This window comes from Polyodon spathula, chromosome 2, assembly GCF_017654505.1.
Source record: "Polyodon spathula isolate WHYD16114869_AA chromosome 2, ASM1765450v1, whole genome shotgun sequence".
NCBI lineage: Eukaryota > Metazoa > Chordata > Actinopteri > Acipenseriformes > Polyodontidae > Polyodon > Polyodon spathula.
Genome location: NC_054535.1, coordinates 79796875 through 79815042, shown reverse-complemented (window position 1 = coordinate 79815042; position 18168 = coordinate 79796875). Strand labels below are relative to the sequence as shown.

Genomic DNA, 18168 nt, shown 5'->3' with positions numbered 1-18168 from the left:
AGAGAAATAAGCTTTTCTGCGTATAGAAAATTTCTGGGATCTTTTATTTCAGCTCACAAAACATGGGACCCACTTTACATGTTGTGTTTATATTTTTGTTAAGTGTACAATGTTTTGTTTTGTATGAACACATATTTTTGAACATCAATTCAATATTACTACAGAATATATTCAAAAGTGAAATGCCTATTGTACATTTACTAAAGAATAAGAGTGCAGCTCACATGCTGATTGCACTGCTAGTATTCTCTTCATATTCCACAGCTTCATTTTGCATTATAAACTTACACACAATATAAACACATGCTACTGAACAGCTGACAAGGATATCCTGTTCCCAAAGTAATAAGATATTAAACAATATGACCACAAAAAAAATAAATGAAAAAAAATAAGTTAAACCAGGCCATTTTAATTCATTAATACACTTTATTTGACTTCCCAAGTTTAAAACACTTCCTCATTAAGAATATTACATTTAACAGTCCAGTAGGCCCTATTCACAAAAGTTTTAAGAAATGTTTTTAAAGAGTATACAAACATGATCTGGAGTTACACAGTTTAAAAGAAAATGAAAATAAACTATAAACAGATGGAAATGCAAACTTCAATCTTGATTGTATGATCAAAATGGATAAAAAAAACAATTTTGTGAATATATCCTAGTTATTTAAATTCTATTTTAATGGGAAATACATTTTCGTAAATTGTTTGACCACTCTAGAACAGTTTTGTGCATAGTAAACTTAATTAAATCCATTCAAGCAGGCTTCTTTAAATGACTCTATTTAAAGCTTTGTGAACAGATCCTTATATTACAAATGCCCAAACCTTGTGAAGCTGTAAAGACACTGCACATTGGCTTAGTAACCATGGAAATTTTAAAATATCAAATGTAACCCATCCTACTTTTCTTTAGGTTAAGTTGGGTAAGCATTTCAATATTGCTTCTAATCTCAGTAGAATGTGGCTTCTAGTTTTCTTTTTCCATTTCTCCTTCTGTTTTTCATTCCACGACGGTGCTTTCGGTTTACTCTTCCAGACTTGTGTCTGATCCACTTCTTTAGAGTGCTGTTTTCTGGGTCTGCACAGAATTTCTTCCTTCGATAGTGCAGACTGTAGTGAAGAATTGTTGAAGAAACAAAAAAACTATTAATAAGCTTGGTTTCATGGTTTTGACAGTCAGATGTCATTTTTATCCAAGAAAATCATGTAATTATTCCCAAGCTCAGCTATTTACTTGCTCTCTGAACCTCTGCCAATTCACCACTTCTGCCAAGGTCACCCAGGTACAACAGCTACTAATGTTTCCCTATACATTATTTTCAACCTGCATGCCTAAGAAGAATGTTAAAAGCAGTAGTTAATCTGGAATCAGCCAAAAAATCAAGCGTTCACTTGTATTCTAACTAAACAACAACCAGCGATTTTCCTGCATCATCCCATTTTTTCCCCTGCTGAAATAATTTTAAACAAATTGCAAAAATACACATAGTACATCTAACCTAAATATGTTCTGTAGCTTACATTGAAAATATAATATATTTTGTTAATCTACTATATATTACATACATAACAGCTTTGATGTCACAGATTCCATCGCTTTTCTGTATGTCAAACTTGTTAATTTTTTTTAACAGCCTCATGGGGATACTTGTCCCAGTTTGACTACAGCAACTGGCCAGCGAAGCTGAAACAAACAACATCACTTTAATTTCTTACATCAGTTTATCAAACAGAAACAGCTTTAATTTCCCCCCAAATGGAGTAGATAAACTTTGTTGTAAAATTCTTTCAAACAACCATTATTTTTGATTTTCTGTGTTTTATAAGGTTACTGTAAATGTCTCACTGACCCTCCCTGAAACAGTGTGTCAGGAGATCAAGACAAACACCCCAACATGTAGTTGAACATGATTTTATTGAACAATTTTGTAAAAGCAATGGTCAATTGAAGATATAAAAATGACAACAGTGTACTGACAAAACATGTGGCCTCTTGCCAGTTGGGTTTTGTGAGACGATCGCCTAATAGATATTTCAGGACAATCTGAGACCCCCACATATATAATATCTATATATATCAGCTGATGGGCAGTGGCAAAGGTTGAGGGCTGTCATCTCTCTAACTATGCTGAACAAACACCATGTCTGACTCACACCAAAGTCCCTCTGTGCACATTATCTAAAATCTGATTGTCAAACAACTGATATTACTTTATAAATATTACTGAATCTGTGGTTTAATCTGGATTTGGAAGAGTTTAATCTGAGCTATATCTTCACACTTTGGTAAACTGATGTCATGCTGAATGGTTTGCAAAATTTTAAATACTGGGCGTTTCCAGCTGAAGGTAACCAAATTTGTGAATATGTCTCATTCATGTACATGATATTATCCATAACTAAATCACTATATGGCGACATATGCAGAATCACTAACAGAAACTTACGAAATTGTCCGACAAAGTTTTGACTGAAATATCTTCCTGGGGAAAAGCTATGTAACTCAAACACGATGTGTTAAAGGTGGTTAAAAAAAAAAAAAAAAAGCCTTTTTGATAACCTTTTCTTTTTTTTTGGATGATCTATTCTAGACAAATAATGCTGGTATCATTTTAAAGCCTCTCGATCTTGCCAATCAAAACATTTTAGACATTGACGTAAGTAAGAGTCAAGTACTGCCCCCCCTCCCCACCCCTGATCCACTTGAGTTGGACTGACACATAAGCCTCTTTAAATAATGTTAGATACAGAGAGAGATGAGACAGGGAGAGAAGCACATAATGATTAAAAAACTAACTTACCTTCTGTTATCCCAACTGCACTAAAAAGAACAAGTAGAGCTAAAATCCTCAGATCCATTATGTGTCTGTGGTGGTGAGGCTTGTTTAAGCAATTAACATTCTCTTGTTACATCCAGCAGTGGAACTCAGTTCATTCTAACAAGCCACACCCACTGACTTTGTAAAAACGTGTGACCAATCTAAAATCCATGTAATAATTTTTTTTTTTGATGTCGAACTTCTACAGTACAATGAAAAAGTCAGTTACATACATTCACCCCACGTAACAGTAAATACAACAAAAAAGAGCAAAATGCTAGTTGCAAATATTTGAATACTGAATGCAGTCCTCAGAGCAAAGGATGGTATAGATTTTTCAATGCTAGTACATAATTTTGGACTTTAGTTAGATTTTTATGCATATTATCCAAAACATCTTAGTTTAATTGCAAATTATATAAGTGACGCCCAAATCAAACTTTAGCAAGGTAATTTACGATAAAATGCAAAATATCCAACAGCTCTGAATCTGCACAGAAATAATTAGCTAAAATGAGATTAGGAGCCGGTAGATACTGGAATAATACATACTTTAGGGCATTTTAAGCGATTGTAGATAACAAACTATGTCCATAACCTTTACAGTTTGTGTACTTCTGTTTGTACAAGTTTCACATGTACAGTTCTGAAAGAAACAAGTCAACAATTTTATTTTAAAGCATGATATGTTTGCAAGTCATGCTTTCATTTAGTGTTGCATATGATTACATATTTCCCCACCTCTTCAATTACTTATTTCCTGTCATTAACCAACCAGCTGCTTCCCTGACTTAACGGACATGCTTTCAGCCAATAACATGCTTCGACCCAGAAGACAAAATGACCCCAGGAAGTACAAACAGGAAATCAGGCCTAGAAACATAGAGCTTCCTTTAACCTGCAGTACTACCAGATATCCTGTTCTAAAAGGAATATACCTGTCTGCTATAAGAGGTGTTTTTTTTTTTTTTCAAAACTGATACAAGTCCTTAGTGGATGACCAAATTATGGAGTGTCACCCACATTCACCGAAACCAGCTATAGAATTAGCAAATGCTGGTGTACCAATAACACACCCACACATTCCACCTACACACGCCTTCAGATAAACGTTTTTTTCATCAAGAGCATAAAAAGGCTGTGGAGAAAAAAAGTGCCCAATCCATGTGTCTTTTCAGTCGACATCTCAACACATCTATACGCGGTGTCAAAGCGCTTGTTTCTTTCAATAGCCTCTGCAAGAATTGTGAAAATCTAAATCACGTTTTGTCATGCCATTCCGGGTTGCCAGTTTCAAGTTGTTTGTTTGTCACGACTATCAGGAGATGTATATAAACCGCAAGATCAGCAAGGTCTAATTTCAACAGGGTGTTTCAAGCTCAGGAGGGATAAGCAACCTTCTCCAAAGATTATGAGTCACATTTTTTCAGGTGTTGAAAGTAGAAAGCTGCTGCCAGGTCTGCGCTACAGAATTCCAAGTCTGTTGTACTGAATCGTCACATTTAAACCTCATTCTCCTCAGTACCGGAAACAATAGCCTGTCAACTGAGCATCTACAGCTATGGCCAAAAGTTTTGCACTCCCCCTAAAGAATGAACTAATTTTGCTTCATAAAGTCAAACGCTTTGTAGATTTCCATATACTTAACAAAAAAGTGCCAAACAAATATTTGACATTTCGAAATCGAACATGAAATACTGTACTGCCATTATGGCTTCTGGGCAGACTTCTGTGATATCATTTTGTACTTTCTTTGATTACATCATGATTAATAAAATATCTAAAATTATGGCCATATATTTTATTTTATTCAATTAATGTCTCAATCCTAACATTCTAGGTGTTCCAAAACTTTTGGCCATAGCTGTACAACTCAGACGCTATAAAAGTCTGTCAGATGTGCAGTGTTGCCGACTGTGACTGAAACAACAGGTAAATAAAGCCTTTCTGAATAACAGAAAACGTCAAAGGGATGGAAGCTCAAAAGCAGGTGCTTTTATGAAGACAAATAAATTCATGAATAAAAGCTGTATAATTGTTTCAAGGATGTTATATCTATTTAATAATCTGTGGAATGAATAGCAGTGTCAGCGCTTACAGCAGATCGCCTTATTCAAATGGAATAATCACTTCTACATTTGTATGAACACAATCTTTTATATGTGATGCACAGAATATGGAAAGGACAAGGGTCAATAAACCTAACCTTAGTTATTTTCTACAAGTGACTGTCAAAAATGTAGCCGTATGGGGTACGAGCTCATAGTGAAAGGTAGTGTAACATGTCCCTAATGGTTTACAGCTTATCAGCTGTTGAAGCAGGGATGCTTAATAAAAATACACAAATACTATTTAAAAAAAAAAATCTTTATTTTGTAACTTAATAAAAATATATACACAATTAAACTCAAATATGACGCAGTTATATACAGTTGCTACACATCAGTCTTTAATACAAATCATTCAAACCCATTAATATTCTAAAACACCATTCACTAAGTGTCTAATTCACTTACTAATAATGTAGACACCATTCAAGATATCCAGATTATTTTTAAAAATGTTGAATTATTTATCAATAAATAAATGTTCCCATCCTAATATTCCCCATCGTGTTCAGAAGTCTGATGCACTCTTCTTTGTCAAATTATTCTGAAACAGAAGAAAATGGTCATAAAAAAAAATACTGTTTATATACAAACAGTCCAAATAGGAACATTGCCTTTTCATTATTGTTTCACAAATGAAAATAGTGATGGAGGAACCATATCTAAAATTGCGATTTATTTATAAACAGTTTCATCTCAATTGAACCCGACTCAATAGATTTTTTTTCCTCCTTTAAATTAAAATGAATTAGAGTAATGTCTATGGATTACTTGGCCAATACATTTGAAACTATTTTCGCTTACCTTTATTTATTATTATGGAAAGCAGGTGATCCTGAATGCATGTCTTAATCCTTTGGACATTCTGAAAAGTGCTGTGGGAACATACATATTTCATTATAGTACAGCGTTTTCTAAATATCGTGGAAACAACCGAGGAGAAAAAAAAAAAAAAGGTAGTAGCTTAATTAATAAAAAAAATAAACCAGCTGCCAAATCTAATTTGTCATTTAAAAGTTTTCAATTTTTATAATTTATTTTTAATAAATATGATTCTGTCAAAGTGTTTGTTTAATTTGTGTAACAGCTGTGAAGGCCCTATGAAGGAAGCATGCATCATTAAGTGTTAGAACTAACTTATCCAACTCTTGACATGCCTTGCATTATACAGCACTAGTTTATTATTTGAGTGCTTTCTGTTCTGGGAGCAAGCTGCATGGGTTTATAAAAACAACAATATAAATTAATATCTCTATCTGCCAAATGCCTTTGGCATTAACTTACAAAAACATGACAAATACATCCAATACAAAAAAAAAGTGCTGGCGTGCACTAGCATGCCATTAATTTGAAGAAAAAAATCGGAGCACTACTTGCTGTGGGAGGGGTAATATGATCATGTACAGCGTATGTTCACTTTTACACTTATTTAGTGTTTTAAAAAGAAAAATGGGCCCATTCAAAAAGGCAAGTTATTAAAGGAAGGTCTATTTTCAATGAATAACAAACAGCTTTTTTTTTTTTTTACAAAAATCCCACATAGTGCAGCCATGGATGACAGGTCAAAGTGAAGAGTAATGTTAGATTTTTCTCAATAAGTTTCCAAAACTCTTAAACATGTAGTACAGAATTTCTGTCATCTTGAATATATCCATGCATTAGAAGGAAGCAGGATTCAAATGTAAAAAGGGTTCCTCACCTGCTGTACTTGCTGGATCTCCCTCATGGCTAAGCGTATGGAAGGGTAGAGCCGAGGGAAGTGCCGTCTGTTACTGCTCTCTTCATGATCCTCGGAACAGTTCCGCTGGGTCTCCTTTGCTTCTGTCTTTAGTTTCTTCTCAGAGATCTTTTTCAACACTGGTGGCACCTGTCTTTCTAGCGTCTGGTTCTGATCCGGAGGCGCAAAGAGTTTGAGAAGTTCTAGACGGACAGGAGGCTCAGAATCTTCTCCAGCAGCCAGGGATGAGGGAATCAGTAACAGGTTCTTGAGCTCTTCGTAATCCGGCTCCTCATTGCTTCTCTAAAATAGGATGCAGTGTACGGAAACAGTATGACATTAAATCATAAACACATATGGAAAATTTCTATTAATGAAACAACTACATTTTTTCATACACACAGGGGAAACATCACTTCTACCAGATCTCCTGCCTACCTGTCCACAGGGAGCTGTGAGAAGCTCCATGAAAGGTATGATGCCAACCTTCTTGTGATACTCTATCAAGTCAAGCAAGGAAGGATGGGCTCGGGCCTCTCCTAAAATGACATACTTGCCATTTGTTTGCATCTCAATCATGTAGTGTCGGCACCGGTCCTTACCCCTGCAGGGCACAGTGAATACATTTTTTAGGTCATGCAACATTTGTTAACATTCTTACACATTCTATTTTGTCTTAACTGACTTCTCATACAAGTACAAACATACAAAAACACGTGCACATACTGTATCGTTGTACACAGAGCAGGATATACACTTTCCTTTAAACTTAATAGTTGACACTGTCTGCTATGGTACGAAGGCCACGGTCTCACGTGCGATTCTGCCGATATACATACTATAGATTCACAGTCAAATTCGCTTCTTAAAGTGCTGTTATGCAACAAACTATCTGCCATCACATACCTGAATGTTAGTGTATAACCTTCTCTACTCTCGCTAACTCGAATCAAGAAACAGCCAAGGGGTTTATCAGTCATTAAATCTTCTGCTTGTCTGCAAAATGATTGAAAAAATACAGGTTTAGCAGGAAGTTAAATAGACAAAACTGAAGTGTGGGAACAGAAGACCTACCTTTATTTGCTAGATAACTTGTTTAAATCTTTAATAGGCTTATTGCCAAAAGTAATAAAAGCAATATAACAACCCCCCCCCCCCCCCCCCCCCCACCCCCCCCCCCCCCCACCCCCCCCCCCCCCCCCCCCCCCCCCCCCCCCCCCCCCCCCCCCCCCCCAATCCACAGTACAGGTCATCTCTGTGTAGTCTGATCAAGAAGAGCTCACTGAAATTGAAGAAACATGTTCTTAAAATTAGACTTTCTTAACCCAACAAAATAACTACCATGTAGATCTAGTTCAAGAAATTAAAGTTAAAAAATGTAGAAACTGTTTCTGATATACACACATTGCAATGGCATGCCATCCCCAGCACAGCCTGGACAACTAACCTGCGTGTGATCATGCCATGGAACCAGTTTGGAAAAGCACCATTTCTGACCACTTTCCTGGCCTGGGTCTCCCTAAACCAGCGGACAGTATTACACCTTTTATTCCAGCGCTGCTTAGCTTCAGCCTTCTCTTGAGCATTCATGTGCAGGACAGTCCCATTTTCCAAATCATTGTCAAATGGAGTGGCCTAAAAGCACACAGTATCAGTGCAAATTATAATAACCATTTTTGATGTCAGCTAATGGACAGCTCTGGTCCAGGTAAGGTGAAGTAAAATACATCTAATTGTTCTGATCTTGCACGGACTTATCTGAACTTAACACAAATACAAGGTATAAAAAGAAAGTCTTAAAGTGTGTTTTGCATACAGTATGGAGCACATGTTGTATGAGGTAGGCTAGGAACATGAAGAATGACAGAAAATAGTACTAGCTTACACAAAATAGAACTGTCTACATTATGAGCAATGAATTACACCTTTAAAAGAGATACATGCAAGTCGAAGGTATTTGTCACCTCCAGGAGTTTACTGCGTGGCCGTGGCACAGGGGGCAGAGGGTGGGGCTGCAAGGTCTCTACAGGTACAGAGCGGGGCCTCGGCTGAGGTTTTCTCTTTCTTGGAAAAGGAACAGGGGCTGTAGGGGGGCCTATAACATGGGTGGAAATATTACTTGGTTAATCAACGTTCTACAGCCATGATTATTTAACTTGCTTAAAAATCCATTGGAGAAGCACAATTTCCAAACTCCCCCCTACTTTTGGAGTTAACAATCAATGTCGACTCAAGTCACATCAGAGAAAAAAAAGACAAGTATGTAAGTAGGTTTAATAATGGGACTGTCTTCACTTTTACCATTTTGTTCGGCAGAAAAAAAAAGGTCCTACAAATCGTTTTAGTCGGGTCAGTAGTTTAAATGTCCAGTAGACAATAATAAAAGGTTATATCCGTACTATACCATTTTGACAATGAAAACTACATATCAATACATCATACAGTTAGACGATTCAGTAACCGCCAGTTAGAAGCCTCACTATGAAATAATACTTTACTGTTGTATTATTCAAATAAAAAGTGGATTTTACTGAATATTTGATTGTAACAAGAAGTGTATTAATCAAATTATATTCTTTACCCTGGTTCTCCTGCTCCATTTCCAGCTGCTCAATTTCCAGTTGTCTCCTCTTCTCTTCTTCCTCTTGTTCTTGTTTAAGCTTCCTCATCTCTTGCTCCCGTCTCAGCCTCATCTCAGCAACAAGTGCTACATACCTCTTTTTGCAACAGAACCCTCGATACACTTGAGGCAGAAAAAAAAAAAAAGATATTCAATTCACAGAACAGTAGTGATGGCTGTGAAGAGTAAGCCCTGGGTCTGGCAATATGATGTTCTTGTGACTTTAGGAAGATGACATGCTTTCCCCTTTGCTCACGGAGGTGAGACCGAACCGATAGGCCTCCAAGGCTGGTAAGCAAGTGCTACTTCCCCCAAGGGAAAAATGAAGGAGGACAGCGGATACATTTAAGAACACTAGAAGTCGCCCCGACTAACAAGGAACGCCTACGCTTTGGGAGATCGGTGTGGCCGGACATCCGAGACAGAGCCACGCGGGGCAACAACAATTCTGAAACGGAGAATGAAACGAACATGCAAAGGTGCTAGAGAGGAACACTGGCATAGGTGAAGCAAGTTGTTAGCAAAGAATACAGGGTTTCCCCCTGGCTCAGGGACAGCATGTATGCTGGCCCCAAGGGAAAAAGTTATAGAAAATGGAGATTTGAGAAAAGTGCAGGGCTGCCCCCTGGCTCAGGGAGATACTGTCCTCTCACAGGTGAGACCGCACTGATCGGCCTCTAAGACTGGGGAGCACGTATGCTGCCCCTGGGGGAACCTGGAATGATAAGAGAGATTGTTAAAGACAGATCTGGCCGGAGGTCCCCTCTGGCTCTCAGAGAACCTTTCTCTCGGCAGAGGCCAGCTCAGCTGGTCCTAAGTTTGAGAAGTGATCATCACTTGCCTCAGAGACAGACTATTGCAGAGGTGGAGCGGTGGAAGGTGGAAAACAGAAAAACAGACAAAGAAGGAGTGTTCAACCCAGGGCTTAAATAGTGAGGTTACTTGATAGATTGGCTTGATTAACGAGGGAGAAGCCCCTGCACCTGCTCCCCGAACTCCCAGCGGTTACAATTATTCTTTCTGCACTGTGCAATGAAGGGTCGCATTAAAATGGATTACTGTAAATAAATTTTTGCCTCTGCATTAAAACGGTACAAATGCAAAACTAAAATACACAACACAGGTATAGAAAGGTTTGCCACTGCTAATTTCTGATTTTCACATATCAAGTCAAGTACAATTCTCAGCAACAGGTTGTCCATCAGCACATGCTAGAACTTGTGTAGAATTCACCCTCCAGCACCAACATCAACCCCACCTCACTAACTACAAACAACAGAACATACATTTCTTGGCATTATTTGCTGGCCTAATAACAACCAACTGTGTTACACAGCGGCAACAAAAAATTAAATATAAATGACAATAACATTGTAATAAAAAATAATAAAATTAAAAGCACACTCTAAAATAAAACTAGATTTAGCAGTACATTTCTAAGAATACCATCGGCTAGCAACATCTTAAGATAGTTGTGTACATCAGGGACAGTAAATATAAAAATTAGACACCATGCTAAAGTCAGGATACTAAACCTTAAGAAATCACATAATTGTAACACTCATAATCAGGATTTGGTCAATCAAGCAGTGAAAAAAATAACCATTTCACAATTTGAGCATTTACAAATTATCAAAGAACGAAATTAAACGTTATTTCGGTCTTTGAGCAAATATTTTTTTTAGTCAAACTGCGAAATGGAAAGCATCAAACAAGCAAAGAGCGAAACGCAAAAAAGAGACAGCTTCTTCTGTCTTTGAGTAAAATGATATACTCAAATTGCTAAATGTGCTTTGAGCAAAATGCACAGTTCCAGAACAGATTTTAAAGATCTGCAATTAGCAATTAATTGTGGGGTGTTAAAAATGGGCATCAAGTGAAAGAGTTTTTAATACAATATTTTTTATTGAATGAACATAAAATCAGTAAATTATGTTTATAAGATACACATCATTGTTTCAATATTTATGTATTTATTATTTATGCAGGAAGTTAACCCAGTGAGACATCATTTGCAAGGGGGTCGTGATCAGCAATTTAGGAGGACAGTGACCTCAAACATTAAACTTCAAGCGAGCTTGAAATAACATTTGTAATGTTTTTGTCTTGCTATTTACAAAAATACAGTTTTTAGAGGAAAAAAACTAACTTAATTAAAAATGTATTGTTTTATTCATAAGACTACTGTATACACAGTATTTAAACTGCAAAATCAAATGTCAATCCATGTTTGTCTAATCATTGTTTTTTTAAGTGAAAGAAAGACAGAGAGAAAAAACAGGTTTCACAGACCCTGATCAGCACCAGACAGTGCTGCGCCTCTGGAATAAAGACAGAGTGCTTTTTAACAACAAGAAAACCTTCTTAAATGTTTTTATTTTTCAGTCTCATTTTAAAACACTGTTTAGATAAGAGTCAGGTAAAATGAAAGTAGTTCAATCAAATTAAATAAGTATATATCGGAAACAAAAACACATTAGAAATTAATTAACTTGCTGTTTTTTCACAAGTGCATTGCCATTTAACATGGAGATATCAAAAACACAAGCCAAGATTCAAGAAACCACTGGGGCAACCTTGCCCAGCACAAAGCAAATATGCACAACTGTAAAAGCGGTGGGGGTCAAGGTTAACCCTATTGTTTCCACTAACTTGGCTTGTGTTTTTGATGCAAGTTCGATCCGCTTTTATTTTGCCTGAAAAGCACAAGCCACATTATGGGAATAGCAAAACTGTTCAACCTATATTGAGGTAATGTACTGCCGTTTGGATAGGGTAAATGTAAACAGTAGCCCAGTCTGCTGAAAGGGTTAAGATGTGAATCTGTGTAATGTAGCGGTTATGTAGTTGGAGTGAAAGTATGACTAGTTAAAATCCTCTCTCTCAGCACTGTACATAGTAGAAAAAAAATAGCAAACCACAATACATTTGTATAGCATGTCACACATACAACTGCCACAGTCAGACCATTTAAATAACAGTATACGCATAATAATACAAAAGCAGCAATTTTAAAGTTACATTAAAACCCACTAAGATAAGAAAGCCATTTTATAAAAGTATGTTTTTAGTCTTGACTTGAAAACTGTAACGGTCCCAGCTTCCCTGACAAACGAAAGCAGAACATTCCGCAATTTAGGAGCTCACAAGAAAAAGCCCTACCTCCCGTGTTGCTTTTGTTGACCCTAGCTGCACATCTTGTGATCTCATAGTGCGGTTTGGAAATATGGGGTCAGTAACTCCTGCAAATAACTAGCTGCTAATCCATTCAGGGCCTTGTGAGTTAACAGCAAAACAGGGGTAATATGTTAACTTTTCCTGGTTTTAGTCAGAATTCCAGCGCCGGTATTCTGAACAAGCGGAATACCACATGTATTCGGTCACCAGAAAAAAGGGGAAATTATAACAATCATTTCTAGATGAAACAAAGGCATGCATTAGTTTCTCTGCATCAGATACGGAAACAAAAGATACTTTAGGAACCTCCCTAATACAAGTCTCAAATGACAGATCGGGATCAAAGATGACCCCAAACTCTTAATTTCTAGTTTAAAGTTTTGATGAGAGACTGCAAGAGTCGAGTTTATGTAATCCCACGTTTCCTTTTAGTTGGTTCTGTGATCCCACTAACATAACCTCCGTTTTATCTGAATTCAACATTCAAACATTCTGGTGACATTCAATGCTTGACATCTGTAATCCCACCCAGGCAGAATAAATTTCTGGCTTTAGGGACAAATATAGCAGGGTATCACCAGCATAGCAATGGAAGTTCACTCCTTGTCTGTGGATAACGTCACCTATCGGTAGCATATATAATGAAAACAGCAAGGGACCTAGAATGGAGCCCCGTGGAACACCACAGACAACTTCCGACAATGCCGATTTTAACCACCCCCCCCCATTAGAAATGAACTGAAACCTATCAGAAAGATAAGATTTGAACCAGGATAGGACAAGACCAGACAGTCCAACTTGCTTTCAAGACTATTCAGTAGGATGGAATGGTCTACGTATCATCAAGGACCAATTAGATACTAATATATGTATATCTGATATTGACTATTTATACACCCGGATATATATATATATATATAACTATATCTCATACAGGTTATATATATATATATATATAAAGAAATGTCATTTGTGCACTACGATGCTTGATTCTGATAAGGTGCTGACTAGTATAAGGTAATTACATATAGTAAAGGCAAAGTCTCTACGGCAATGCAGAAGTTCAAAATTCTTTCAGCCAAACTTTCAATTTAGATGGCTTACCAAAAGACTTTCCGTAAAGACATTCATGGTCGCACTCTCGTTATTTTGCTTCAAACGGATCAATTACATTACTCCTGCTCGTTTATTTTCTTCAAAAAAATCTCTTTACTAGTTAGAAAATGACTAGAAAAACAAACAAACAAAAAACACGTTTTGACACTACTGTGTCTTCATCAGGTTCACATTAATTAAAGAAAATAAACGAGCAGGAGTCATGCAATTGATCCGTTTGAAGCAAAATAACGAGAGTGCAACCATGAATGTCTTTACGGAAACTCTTTTGGTAAGCCATCTAAATTGAAAGTTTGGCTGAAAGAATTTTGAACTTCTGCATTGCCGTAGAGACTTTTTACTATCATATATATATATATATATAATATATATATATATATATATATATATATATATATATATTTAATATATATGTTGTGCCAATTTCAACACACACGTTTTTATACATACAAGTTACTTTCACAGTACTTAGTTGTGTGCAAAAGTATGTATGTTCAGTGAAAGTGTCATTCATATTAACTACATTTTTTTCACATAACAAAATGTGTTTTTTTTACACATAAATAAAATAATATATATATATATTTTTTTTTTAAAGTTTGCAATATAAACCCTGTGCGTGAATCGAACCCAAGACATGCTTCCAATTAGTCTTGGCACCTTCACTGGTCCCAGCTCACACACTCGTTCCCACCCAATGTTTCTCATTCAAGTTCAGCAGTGGACTGTTTCTTGTCCCCAGGCTCATGCACCCTCCTTATATAACCTCCCGTCGTTTCCCACCACTGTCCAGCTCAATCAGTCACATCCATGCAACCCCTGAAAAACAATAACACACATTCCCCCCACTCATTCACTCACTCCCCCTGCTAAGTAATGGCGTGACCCGTTCCCCTTACAATACATGTAACATAAAAGACAGACGACACAAACTGAACAGACAACAAGTCCTGCAACAAAGCAATTGTCTGCGACATTATAATATATTTTTACTTTCAAATTAAAAAAGATATGAAAGCATGACAACCTTTTTATACAAAAATCTTCACTAATATACAATTGAAGAACTCCTCCTGAGTATTTATGTTCATTTCATAAACTATTAAATGGCAGTGTTTATATATCAAGATAAAGAAAAAATGTCTATATATTGATTTATTTCAATATTTCTTAAATGTATTTATGTTTTATTTTTACCAAATATATAGGTTATCCTTCAACATAGCTATTTCTCAAAAATTAATGTTCCTTTTTGGCCAGTGTGGACCACAAATAGCGCTACTAATCAACCAGTATCAAGAGGAAACCGTACTTCCTTGCGCCAATAGGGATCATTACACCGACAGGAAAAGAACATTTTCAGAGACCAGGCCTCTTTTTTTTTTCCAAAATGTAAAAAGTAAGTCCAGAGAATTCTAAGCTGGCTGGCTTCATCTTTCAAAATACTACTTGTTTTCTCAACTAATTGTGTAGTGCTTTCCCTAGTGTATTTCCATGTTCACAAAACAAGCACATTCTCACTAAACTCAGATCTCCTGTAATAGACATATGCATGGATAAAAAAGCCTAGGGTCTGAAAAAATCAGCAAAAAGAAAAAAAAATGGAAGAATTACTTATCTTACTGTATGACAGGTATTGACTTTTTTTACTACATTTCACCTAAGAGTGTTGGGAACTACAAATTAAAAGTGAAATGGCGCTTTTGGCTGATTTACATTTGCTGTGCCAATACCCTGAAAACATGTACACCACCCTTGCTGTATACAGAGTCTCTGGCAGTTCTCGCTGATAACTTGGCGCGAGGAACTACCGTTCCTCTCAATAAAGAAATCATACGGAGAGCTCAGATTAAAAAAAAAAAAAAAAAAAAAAGAATCAAAAATAAAAATCACAGTTTAGATTTAGAAACATACAAATCACTGCTGAACGCCCTTAGGCACACAGGAGCACTTTTATGTTTGATAAAAATGAAGCCTTGCATAGCTCCAGAATCCGCTTCTGCTGCTCTACCAAGAGAAAGTTTGTTTTCTTTGGGTACTTTGTCCAAATTAGGAATAATCTGGACAATTCAACAGTAAAGGCACTCCAGACATCCTCCAGCAGACCAAAAGACCGAGGATGCTGTCTCTTCTTTTTATGTTTCGCTTGCCTATTTGGTATTCTACATTTCGCAATTTGATTATATTGATTTACTCAAAGACCGAAGAAGCTGTGTCTTTTGTTTCGTTCTTTGCTGGTTTGATATATTCCATTTCGCAATTTGATCAAAATAATTTGTTCCAAGACCAAAATAACATACATACATACATATATATAATATATATATATATATATATATATATATATATATATATATATATATATATATATATATACACATACATACATATACTGCATTTGAATATGATTATGTCTGTGATAATACTCACTCTTCTGAATAACTGTGGCAGCCCTCCCCAGTCTATCTATACATTTTGCCAACTGCTCCTGGTGCCAGTACTTGAAGAAAAATCGTGTGGATCTAAAAAGGTAGAAAAGGAAATTTAGGTTATTATCATAAGCCAACTAGAAATAGTATCGCTGGTAGCTTCATCTAAGGGGCACACTGCATCAGACTGAATGGTATGTCAACCAGAAACCAAAATGTCAGATGAACCCAATATGGCAGCCGTAGGTCACAGGTCAAAGTGAACAGTGCTGTTTTGCCTGTGGTTTCCACAAGTTGAAGTTACCAGATTCAATGGTTTCTGAGATATTAGCAGTCAATGGCAGCAGGTTGACAAATCATATAAAGCCCATATGGGGAATTCTTAGACATTTCCATTTGGTTATTATTTTAGTCCTTCGTCCCCTCCTGATTTTTTAATGAGATACAGCAGTGTATCACAAGCTTTACGAAATACCAGTTTCCCTTCTTTAATGCTTAAAATACACATATATAAATACAATAAAAGTGATCACAGGGAGTTATGCTTAGTCTGTGATAATGAAGAGCCCACTGTACAGTTTATAATACATACGGGGCTACACAGCTTTAAATAATATAGAAACTTTTTCATTAGGTTCGTGCAAGTTACGTCTAAGAATCTTTCTAGAACTCTTTGAACTTACCCACATTTCCAGTCTTTAAGGTCAGTGTTGTTCAGAATACACATGCAGCTACAAAAATTAAGAATCAACAGTTATCAGAAGAACCAAGTATAGCAAAAATGGACAAGTATGTGAAAACACCAGCTACTGAACACGTAATTAAAATGTGAATATAATAAATGACCCAAAAATACCCACTCTACCTTTTAATAATGAATATTTGAGAAAGGGCATAAACCTTTGAAGCCTTTACCGACTTATATGGCATTGGTGCAAATCAACATTTAATACTACTTCAGATTTTTTTTTTAATAATAATACTATCTATAACATGATCTCACATCATTCAGGAGAGTGACTAAAACAAAACCATAAATGCCACAGTGCATATCAAGAATCAAGTGAACATTGGGTATTTTCTAGGGCAATACATTATTTTGTATTGTTAAGCAGTGCTTGTTTGTAAAATGGTGGTATATTATCAGACATCATGAAAATGAAAGTGAAACCCATAAAATCAAGGGGATTTTTAAAGAGCAACTTAGTATGGTATGAAATATCAGTTGCCTTTATTGGTCTATTCTTCTTCTTTAGATTCACTGTGTACATAGTGATCAGCTTTAGTGGTCTCATCCTCATGACCTGGTGAGGTCAAGAGAACCCCTATGACCTCAGTAGCTGTCAAACACGTCTTCACTTTAGGTACATTAGCCGGTACACCAGAGTGTAACCAGCAACCTTACATTCTGCTGTGCTTAAAGAGAAGACATACACGAGAGCTCTATAGAGGTGATTTCACCATCATAAATTTTAAGAGTAATGAGGAAGGGTCTACTGAAACATGGCATATAAGTGATTCTAAACATTAATTAGAGGACATTAGTTCAGATAAGTTCATTGTGATATTATATACTTGTACCAAGATTGTCTTTAAGTGAGTGAGTTCACTATGCTTACCATTGTGTACTTGCAACATACAACACATTTTAAACCAGACTGGGCCAAATATTTACGTCCCTTGGAAAGACCTCAAAAGGAAAGGAAATGCATTTGCCAAGGCTCATAACGCCCACGTTTTGTGCAGATATATTGACACCCAGATTGGTTATTGTCAGCTTTTACAATTCCTCAACCTTTTATGATGTTTGCAGTCATTCTGGGTTTGCAGTCAGAATACTGAGTTATTGTTCTCTAGCGTTCTTTACCTGGCCTGGAGCTTGCCCAGGGAACCCTGACTGATGGCTCTCTCTTCTAATAAAATAGGGCTCTATGACTTTCCTGGTTAGCTACTTTCTATGCCACCATTACGTTTAATTTCTGTTTGACCCTTTCAAACATGGCAAACTCATACGGGAACAGATACAAAAAAAAGTTCACTTCTAGTCTTTACATGGGGAAATATGGAATATGAGGATGCCATTTCCACCACATATGGAAAAAATGTCATTGACAAATATTTGTATGTTTCCAAAACTACTTTTTTTCAGCCATGTTCAATATTTAATGCATGAAAT

The 18168-nt window shown here is 36.4% G+C and overlaps 2 protein-coding genes across 2 annotated transcripts in view; both read right to left on the bottom strand.

The window, feature by feature from the left end:
• Positions 1–415: 415 nt before the first annotated feature.
• Positions 416–2958, bottom strand: LOC121301797 (C-C motif chemokine 28-like). Its single transcript, XM_041231409.1, has 3 exons — positions 2808–2958; positions 1573–1690; positions 416–1116 (listed from the first exon to the last, which is right to left on the bottom strand). The coding sequence occupies exons 1-3, from the start codon at positions 2863–2865 to the stop codon at positions 957–959; spliced, it is 336 nt and encodes a 111-aa protein (XP_041087343.1). The 5' UTR covers positions 2866–2958; the 3' UTR covers positions 416–956.
• A 2240-nt stretch (positions 2959–5198) lies between these two features.
• The window catches only part of LOC121301659 (myosin-IIIb-like), a 48777-nt gene continuing 35807 nt past the window's right edge, over positions 5199–18168 (bottom strand). The window contains exons 21-30 of the mRNA XM_041231238.1: positions 16676–16723; positions 15994–16085; positions 9232–9393; positions 8615–8745; positions 8098–8285; positions 7557–7646; positions 7089–7254; positions 6633–6953; positions 5738–5808; positions 5199–5477 (exon numbers count right to left, since the gene is read on the bottom strand). Coding sequence (XP_041087172.1) covers positions 5782–5808; positions 6633–6953; positions 7089–7254; positions 7557–7646; positions 8098–8285; positions 8615–8745; positions 9232–9393; positions 15994–16085; positions 16676–16723 — 1225 coding nt within the window. The 3' untranslated portion in view covers positions 5199–5477; positions 5738–5781. The remainder of the gene's footprint in view (positions 5478–5737; positions 5809–6632; positions 6954–7088; positions 7255–7556; positions 7647–8097; positions 8286–8614; positions 8746–9231; positions 9394–15993; positions 16086–16675; positions 16724–18168) is intronic.

Bases quoted from the DNA above. Each gene is read 5' to 3' on its own strand.
- LOC121301797 (XM_041231409.1), bottom strand. From the start codon at position 2,865: ATGGATCTGAGGATTTTAGCTCTACTTGTTCTTTTTAGTGCAGTTGGG. The intron at 1,691-2,807 runs GTAAGTTAGTTT...TGTTTGTTTCAG, and splicing joins TGCAGTTGGGATAACAGAAG to CTTCGCTGGCCAGTTGCTGT. The intron at 1,117-1,572 runs GTATGTAATATA...TCTTCACTACAG, and splicing joins TGTGACATCAAAGCTGTTAT to TCTGCACTATCGAAGGAAGA.